This window comes from Octopus bimaculoides, chromosome 22 (genome assembly GCF_046866305.1).
Source record: "Octopus bimaculoides isolate indiv1 chromosome 22, ASM4686630v1, whole genome shotgun sequence".
NCBI classification, from domain to species: domain Eukaryota; kingdom Metazoa; phylum Mollusca; class Cephalopoda; order Octopoda; family Octopodidae; genus Octopus; species Octopus bimaculoides.
The window spans coordinates 5,748,364-5,758,363 of NC_142949.1; the positions used below are offsets into that span (position 1 = coordinate 5,748,364).

Genomic DNA, 10,000 nt, shown 5'->3' on the forward strand with positions numbered 1-10,000 from the left:
AACGCAGTGAAGAAGTGCACACCACATAAGTAACATTCAAAGCGCTGGAGATTTTTGTTTATCGACGATGATGACATTTACATGACGAGTCTTGTAAGTAGCATCGTCTGCCTAAACAATTGTGTCTGGCTGTGTGCGTGCATGTGTGTGTGTGTGTACATATACACATAGAGATAGATAGATAGATAGATAGATAGATACATACATACATACATACATACATACATACATACATACATGCATACATACATACATACATACATACATACATACATAGACACAGACGGGCAGACAAACCGGCAGATAGACACAATTTCAGGCTTTTTGCCTATAGTAGAAAGGATTTCTTCCGACTCTTCAAATGCCGCCATATTGAACTTTGCCTTTCATTCTTTCGGAGGTCGTTAAAATAAGTACCAGTGGAGAACTAGGGTCGATGTAATCGACTTGCACCTCCTCAAACATTGCTGGCCTTGTGCCAAAATTTGAAACCAATATTTAACTTTACTGTAAACTAATCAAGTGGTGTTTTTCTTTTATCTTATGCTTCTATGCATTGTTTTTTTTTTATTATTATTTTTCAGGGGGGAGGCCCTGGCTCGGTTGTCATGCAGGTTAACGCCACGGACGAAGACCATGGTTACAACGGAGAAGTTAGATATTTCCTACTCAGGGACGCTGACTGGCAGAAATTTGATTTGGATCAAACCACTGGCATGTTGACCACCCGCAACTTCCTCGACCGTGAGTTACAGAAATCATACTCGGTGAGTTAAATGAGTTTTACTAATTAAAAGAAGCTTTATTAGCAAAATAATTAGGCTAACATGCAGTTTACGATCGTAAAAATCTGAAACTAAATTGTCCTAAAAATAATGAAACTAAATTGTCATGGACGGTCGTGTAGACCGACATCTTATTGTTGTTGGCACTCCGTCGCTTACGACGTCAAGGGTTCCAGTTGGTCCGATCAACGGAACAGCCTGCTCATGAAATTAACGTGCACGCGGCTGAGCACTCCACAGACACGTGTACCATTAACGTAGTTCTCGGGGATATTCAGCGTGACACAGTGTGACAAGGCTGACCCTTTGAATTACAGGTACAACAGAAACAGGAAGTAAGAGTGAGAGAAAGTTGTGGTGAAAGAATAGAGCAGGGTTCGCCACCATCCCCTGCCGGAGCCTCGGGGAGCTTTAGGTGTTTTCGCTCAATAAACACGCACAACGCCCGGTCTGGGAATCGAAACCGCGATCCTATGACCGCGAGTTGGCTGCCCTAACCACTGGGCCATTGCGTCTCCACCGACATCTTATAATTTCCTGTAAACAATGTACGTGAGATAACCAATGTATAGACCGTATGTATATTTAATACAATATTTCGCTTAGGCATTGTGATACTAATAACCTGGTATAGAAATCGATATATATTGCTTCAGAACGAAGCGTTGATCGAGTACAAAACGGTAATAAGAAAATGAGTCTTGGACTTTTGTTTGTTTACGTTGCTGTCTTTTGCATTTTGTTGGTTTTTGTATTTTTGATTATTTTTTTCATGCATTTCCTGTATTCCAATTTTATTTTCATGACGTTAAGTTTCGATTCTAACATTTATATTCTGACGTCTGCCATTTTGTTTTAATGTCGACCCCTTTTATTGAGAATCCGCCATTCTGTCCTGTTGTCCACCATTGCATCCTGATATCTACCATTTTGTCTTAATGTCAACCTTTTCGTCCATATGTCCGCCATTTTTCGATCACTTTCAACCCTACCTCAAACGCTCTTCTCTCCATCCTCCGTCATCCTTATTATGTTTCACCTCAAGTCCTAAGCGCTATACCCAATCTTCCTCATATTCAGATGACGTACAACAACATATTATGTACCAACAAGTTATATAATATGTTAGCATGTGATTTATGAAAAAACATCTCCAACAAATTGGTTCAATTCTGACAATGCACAATTTTTCTATACAATTCCTAATAATAATTAATTATAAAAATATAATAGGATTTTTAAAACATCGAATGGCTTGAGGGTCCATCTAAGTGAAACATGAACCAAAGGACCCCATACGTAAAAAAGGATTAAGAAATACTGATGTAAAGTTCCCTCCGTTTTATTCTCTTATCAGTGCAAGCCTTTTATCTTGTCATTTCATCTTGGTTCTTTTTTTTCTTCAGCTTCATATCAAAGCTACTGATTCGGGAAAACCGCCCCGTGCTGTAACGACGACTCTTCACATTGAAATACAAGATTCGAACGATAATGCGCCAGAATTTAACCGCAAGAAATACCCGTTTCCTTATAAGCTTTACGGACCTGAAGAGAGCCAAACGGCTTATGTTGGAAGTGTAGCTATTGCCGAGGACAAAGACAGCGAGGAAAACTCCGTCATTTGTTATTACATTATAGGTGAGTAAAGTCTGCACACTGGGGACGAGGTTATTATTTGGTATATTTGTATAGGAACGAAAGGAGGGGTGTGCTTGCGGAGGTTGTACTAGTAGTGAGTAGGGGTGGTGATCACCACTGTCAGGTTTGTTAGTTTGGGCTGTAGTATAGTGGTGTGGTAGACAGAAAGTTGTGATATTAGTAGTGGTAGTGATATATTTTACTTGCATATATATATATATATATATATATATATATATACATATAGATGTAGGTGTGACTGTGTGGTAAGAAGCTTGCTTCACAGCTACATGGCTCCGGGTTCAGGTCACACTGTGTGGCAGCACCTTGGGTAGGTGTCTTCTACTATAGCCTCGGTCCAACCAAAGCCTTGTGAGTGGATTTGGTAGACAGAAACTAAAAGAAGCCTGAAGTATATATATATATATATATATATATATATATATATATATATATATATATATATATATATATATATATATATATATATGTATGTATGTATATATATGTATATATATATATATGTATATATCAACTTGAGTGTGCCTTTGTGTCTGTGTTTGTCCCCCACCACCACCGCATGACAACCGGTGTTGGTCTGTTTACGTCCCCGTAACTTAGCGGTTCGAAAACAAGGATACCGATAGAATAAGTACTAGGGTTAAAATCAAAAGTCCTAGGGTCGATTTGTTCGACTAGAACCCTTTAAAACGGTGACCACAGTCTAATGACTGAAACAAGTAAAAGAAAAAAAATATACATAATAATAATAATAATGATAATAATAATAATAATAATAATAATAATAATAATAATAATAATAATAATAATAATAATAATAATAAATGCCCGGATGCAGTACCAGGCAGTGGCTCTCATGGCTTCTGATCTTGATTGATTGGAAGTGTTATCATGTACATTGTTTTGTCTTGGTATAAAAAGATGGCCTACAGCAAATATTCTGCTCAATACCACAGATTTGAATGTCAGTTGTTTGACCTTAACCAGTTGAGCATGTCCCTTGGTAGCTGACGATATGTGCATCTCTGATCACGAGCAGAAGTAGTGGGGGAGCATCATAGCCATGTGTCGAGAGGAATTCTTTGGGGTTTGGATAATTCACCTTTGGGAACATGGGTGCTTTGTTCAACATCCTTAAACAAACCTTATTCAGGGACCTTTTGAGCGGGATAGGCTACTCAACCTGAAGAAAATTCTAACTGGGCCCCACCTGCGAGGTCATGCGCTGTTTATCTTGATATGAGATCACCTCGTCGCGCACATATGGTTGTGATGCATGTGCCTGGTGTACCCTTATCAGACGTGTAGTCATGATGGATATATTGGGCTTCGTATATTTTACCCCAGTGTCACTTTGATGGCATGCACTGCTCTCTCACTCAATAATAATAATAATAAATGAATGAATAAATAACTGGCTGTTTTTGTTTCACGTGTGTATTTTTGATAGGTGGTGAGATGGTTGATTATTTCTGGTTGAATCAGACGTCCGGAGGTTTATACATCCAAAGGAGAATTGACCGAGAAAAACACAGTAAGGTGAATCTGTTGATTAATGCCACCAATACATGTTTCCAGCACAAACTTAGGGGCGTTGCTCTGCATCCAGAAGACTTTTACACGCGAGAAATCAAGGAAACCTCTTATCTTTGGGTTCAGGTTGTAATAACTGACATCAATGATAACCCACCCAAATACCGTAGGAAGAAAATGAGTGTTGGTGTTACCAGGGATACCGACTTTGGGACCACGATATTTGAGCTCCAGGTGAGGACTTCTTTGCTGTTTTAATGCTTTGGTCTTTGTTCCTTGTTCTTGTTTTGTTTGTTTCTAGGTTTGATTTTGATTTTTCAAAGTAATCTGTAAACAGCCAACATCACAGCAAAATGATAGACATCGCGACAGATAAGCAGACGACACAATAAAATGGCGAATTGAAGCTTAACTTGAAGAAAACAAAAAATAATCAAATAACTTTTATTACGTATATTTGCGCTAATTTGTCGCGATATCCACCATTTTGCAAAATAATCAAATTACGTTTATATGTAATAATGTTTATTTGATATTCTTGTTCATTTTGAGATTAAGCATCAATTCGCCATTTTATTTTGGTGGCCGCTAATTTGTCGTGATGTCCACCATTTTACCGTGATGTTGACAGTTTAAAATGAAACTCTCATTTCACTTATGTGTGTGTATGTGCGTATACATACATACATACATGCATGCATACATGCATATGAGTTGTTTCCCTTGAATATAGAATTCCTTTAATGAAAACGAATGCATGGCCGTGTTATAAAACCAGTTTCTAGTTCGGTATTTCTTTAAGAGACGACAGTTGCATTTTGATCTGTGTTCCAGTGCCTGCATATAAACAGATAAAACTGAAGACAGTTAGAGACAATGAGACAATGAGAGACCATTTACAAGGTCGAACAACATGTTAAAAATAGCAATGAAATTTCTTTCAAAATGGCACCTAAATCTCTTACAGCTGAAGCTCCTCCTTCAGCATTCCGTTTTAGTATCAACGACCTGTAGGAACACCGTATTTCGTTATGCAATCATAATATACTACAAAGTATATTAAGCGTTTTCATAAGTCAATGTTGTGTTCTTCTGTGTTAGCAGTGCTCTTATATCACTTGTTAAGGTTCTCTCTACAGATTTTTCTATGGAAATCATAGCCTGCACTGATTTTATGACGTCTCGCATCCGAGACGCCTGGTGCAAGCAACAATGAGACTGAAGATGAAAAATGGATAATCGGTGTATATGCCATATTTCATGATATCTCCCTACACCCAACCCCAGCCGACACCAGTACTTATTCGCTCGGTCAATTTTGCCGAACCGCTAGGTCACGGAGACGGAAACAAACCAGCTCCGGTTGTCAAGCGGTGGTGAGAAGCAAACACAACACACACACACAAAGACACACACACACACACACACACACACACACACACACAAAGACATACACACACACACAAAGACATACACACACACACATATGCGCGCGCATATAGATATATTCATATAGATATATTCATATATATATCTGTGTGTGTGTGTGTGTGTGTGTGTGTGTGTGTGTGTGCGTGTGTGTGTGCATGTGTGTATACATATACATGCATATACATACATATACATACATATAAGTTTGTCTTCGTATTTCATGTTTACGTTTTGTGAAGTCCTGTACCCATATATGCATATATATATATATATATATATATATATATATATATATATATATATATATATATATATATATATATATACATATATATGTCAGTATGTACATACATGTATGTATATATGCCTATATATATATTTTATTTATATTATATATATATATATATATATATATATATATACACGACGGGCTTCTTCCAGTTTCCGTCTACCAAATTCATTGACATGTTTCGAGCGGTCCAGGGCTGTAGTAAAAGATATTTGTCCAAGGTGCCGCGCAGTGTGACTGAATCCAAGACCGGATGATTGGGAATCAAGTTTCTTAACCCCACAGTCATGCCTTAACAAACCCTCCACAATTTAACATCACCCTCCCCACCCACTCATTGTCTTGGGCAAGACATTACACTACATCCTTCAGTAAGTCTCCAACTCAGAAGTTCTAGAGTTTTTTTTGGGGGGGAAGGGAGCAGTATGGAGTAACCCCTTAATTACCAGTACTCCCAGGTTCACTTTAGGCCAGAGGGGTGATATCCTGAAGGGCCTTAATCTTGTGTTAAATAGCAAATGGTTCTGTGACTTGATTCGTAGGTGTTACACGACCCTTATTTTGATACAACTACCTGGTCCTTCAGTGGTAGCCCTAACACAAGATCCAGCTAGTTTAACAGCACAACCTTGTTTTGGGGTCCTTTTAGCGGAATCTATCCTGTTGCAAGAATTTTGTTTCCAGGAACCCACCCACTCGGCCTCGCTTCTTCCCTGCCCTCGTCTGTTTTAGTTTTCTTTTTCTTTTTTTTTCTTCTTGGCATTTAGACGTTGACCTGAAGATTCCCGATATCTCTCACAACTCACCTCGCCTCACGGCACACTAACTTATCTTATTTTACGAATTTTATTAAACTGTTTCTATCGCTCAACCATATCTTCCAACTGACTGATCACTGAACTCGCAGTCTGTTTCTTTTTATAATGTAGCAACACTGCTGCTGCTGCTACTACCACTACTACTGCTATATTTTTATCTGTTGAGGTTTTGTTCAAAACCAATAAAAAGCTAATCTCAAGTGTAAGAGAAGACAAATAAAACATGACACTTCATCAGATCGTCACCTTGTAAAACCGAAAGATTTCTCCTTCAAATGTTTTGTAAACTGTCTGAAGAAAATCAGCCAAGACATGTTATACGTTCTAAAATGAAGGTCAACCATTTTAAGTGAATGTGTCGTACGACAGATTGCTTCTAATCTATCCTATTAGTGAGCGTCAATCATAATTAACGATTGTAATTTAAAGCTGCACAACTTCCATACCTACAGGAATTGCTGAACATCGTACAGCCATCTTTCCCACACTACGCTACTTAGTTTCAGAATTCAACCGACATTTTTTCCCTTTCTTTCTCCTGCTCTCACTCGCTCTCTCTCTCTCTCTCTCTCTCTCTCTCTCTCTCTCTCTCTCTCTCTCTCCTCTCTCTCTTTCTCTCTCTGTCTCTCTCTCTCTCTCTCTCTCTCTCTCTCTCTCTCTCTCTCTCTCTCTCTCTCTCTCTCTCGCTGTCTATCGTTATCTCTTGCTCTCTTGTTTGATGTGTCCACATAAGACTTCATCTTAAACTTAGAGTTTAACTACGTTTCTTCTACATCTTGCGTTTCTACGAAATGGTTATTTATTTGGCTGCATCAAAGATCGAGAAATGGGCAACTTTCATTTAAAATTCTTCTGTGTAATGAATACTTACTAACAAGAAACTTTCTTTTTCCTTCTGCCTCGTCCTCTACTTCTGTCACTACAGCGTTATCTCTAACAACATAACCCAATGTGCTCTTTCATATTTTTCAAAGTTGCTAGTGTGTTATATGAGGAAAACTCAGTTGCCAAGTGTATTATTTCTAGAAGATTTAGCAACTACAGACTATATACACCTGTTTTTTTTTTCGTTGTTATTGTCTCTTTTTATTGCACTTGTTTTTCCTTCAACAAACAAAACTCGTCTTCACATTCTTTTCCTTTTTTTCTCTTTTATCGTCGTCGCCGTCATCGTTTCCAGTATGAAGTGGACGATCCCGATATTGGTAACAACTCAGTCCATACTTTCAAGCAGTTTGGGAATATTCGGATTAGTGATGGCCTAAAGAAGTTGATGTCGCGTGACCCCGTCACTAACAAGACACGTCAGCCATTTATTGTGAATAGCAACGGTTCTGTGATTACCAATATGTTCTTTCAGGCGAACATGCATGGTTCCTTCGTGTTGCCTGTCCTAGTCACGGACAGCCGACATAACTCAGACATCGCTAACTTAACGGTGAGTAGTCTTTTTCTCTATCTCTCTCCACTCTTTCTTTCCCTCCCCTCCTCTCTCTCTCTCTCTCTCTCTCTCTATCTCTCTCTCTCTCTCTCTCTCTCTCTCTCTCTTTATATATATATATATATATATATATATATATATATATATATATATATATATATATATATATATCGTTGCTATTATGTTAAACTGTCGTATGTCCAAATTTGGCCAAATGCGTTTTTTTTCTCAATATTTAGTTTTGGTTGCATTAGTCGATTCTTTTGGCCAAACTATCGTATCTCCGGCTGCTTCAGATGCCAAGATATCAAACATTGTCAAAGTGTAGTACAATGAATTTGTTATAGAATGGTAAAACTATTTTTCCGTTTTCTGAAAAAGAACGACATTTTGGACTTACGACACTTTTGCATAATAGCAACGATCGACATATATATATATATATGTCCCTGCCGTAAGGCTTCACTTCCACACACGCCGGCTTAATTTAATTCATCCTTAGTCGAAAGAGTTTTTACCGAAAAATAATATGAGCTATTTGAAAAACTAATGGAGGACATCGTTTCGTTGATTCGACCGGAAAAATCGTCTGTCACCATGAATATAACTCTGCGCGTGAGAGGTTCGAATCGTATCAACCGAGAAGATAGATCTTTAAAAAATAATAAAACAGCAAACAATGTAAATTAGAATCTGCAGAGCAGGTAACAATATACTGTGCGGTATTTCATTACGTCTGTCTACATTCTGTATTAAAATACCGCCGAGAGCAACTTTGAAATTTCATGTTTACGGAGTCGATAAAATAAAATATCAGCGATATTCTGGATTCGTACGGTACCCTTACCCATAAAACTCTCAGGGCATCGTGTATCCATGTTAGAAATCAATATCTTTATAATCATACGTTTTATTAGCAATAATCTCTCTCATCATTATTTATATTTTTTTCACTTTCCGTTTTCTGACTCGATGAAGGCAACGTATAGAGAATATAGGCAACTCCAAAAGGTTCATTACACAACTGTAGTTTATAGGCTTCTTTCATGTGTCCACTACAAAAGAGAAGCTTTGATTTCCAGTCGATGTAGCCATGGCAAATTCATTGCAATCTGTTCATGGTCTGTTTTATATATTTTTTTGTTTTGTTTTGTTTTCGGGGGGTGTTTTTGTTTTGTTTGTTTCTTTTTAAGGGTGTTAAAAAGATTTATTCAGATTATGGGATTCGACCAACTGCTAATGAGACACAGTCTCCAAATTTTTGCTTCCTGATTCTTAGATACGCTGGTTACATTTGACTGTGTAGATCGACCGCTGGGATTTAAATATATGGTTATTGTGGCAGTCTATTTCCTTTGATGTAATCGCAACACAATCATCATCGTCATCAACATATCATCATCAGCATCATCATCATCGTCACCATCATCATTATCATCCTTATCAACAGTTGCAGCATCAACATCATTTTGTCAACGTTATTTTAATATTGTTGTGACTTCTGTCTTTCTAACACCGGTAAGAATTAGATTAATACAGTCGACTACAACTAACGCGACCCTTTAAACTAACCAGTTACATTTAATAGATAGACAGATAGATAGATAGATAGATAAACAGACAGACAGACAGACAGACAGACAGGCAGGCAGGCAGGCAGGCAGGCAGGCAGGCAGGCAGTCAGGCAGGCAGAGAAGGCAGGCAGGCAGGCAGGCAGACGGACGGACATACGGGCAGACAGACATACACACGCACGTACATGCATGGATGTATAGATAGATAGATAGATAGATAGATAGATAGATAGATAGATAGATAGATAGATAGATAAACAGAATTAAAGTGTAGCTGGATTTACAGCAACCAGGTCCGCTCTGACCCTTGCTGGTAGAACCTGCCAAGAGCCCGGTGTGGGTCAAATGGCTGAAGATGGCCCTTTGATTAAAGCATGGGATTCAGAGGAGCACTGACTCCTAGACGTATGTCCTACAGACACACTGATGCGTTGACCCTGAGGATAAATGAATCAGTCCCCCATTTAAGG

General features: G+C 38.2%; 1 protein-coding gene across 24 annotated transcripts in view; it reads left to right on the forward strand.

The window, feature by feature from the left end:
• Window positions 1-10,000, forward strand: part of LOC106869633 (cadherin-23) — an 898,614-nt gene that overhangs the window by 785,607 nt on the left and 103,007 nt on the right. For all 24 annotated transcript variants that reach the window (XR_016237951.1, XR_016237950.1, XR_016237947.1 and 21 more), the window contains 4 exons: window positions 585-767; window positions 2,192-2,423; window positions 3,895-4,211; window positions 7,696-7,953. Coding sequence is in view for 17 of the 24 variants with exons in the window: in XM_089339746.1 (XP_089195872.1) it covers window positions 585-767; window positions 2,192-2,423; window positions 3,895-4,211; window positions 7,696-7,953 (990 nt within the window). In the remaining 7 variants the exon portion in view is untranslated. The remainder of the gene's footprint in view (window positions 1-584; window positions 768-2,191; window positions 2,424-3,894; window positions 4,212-7,695; window positions 7,954-10,000) is intronic.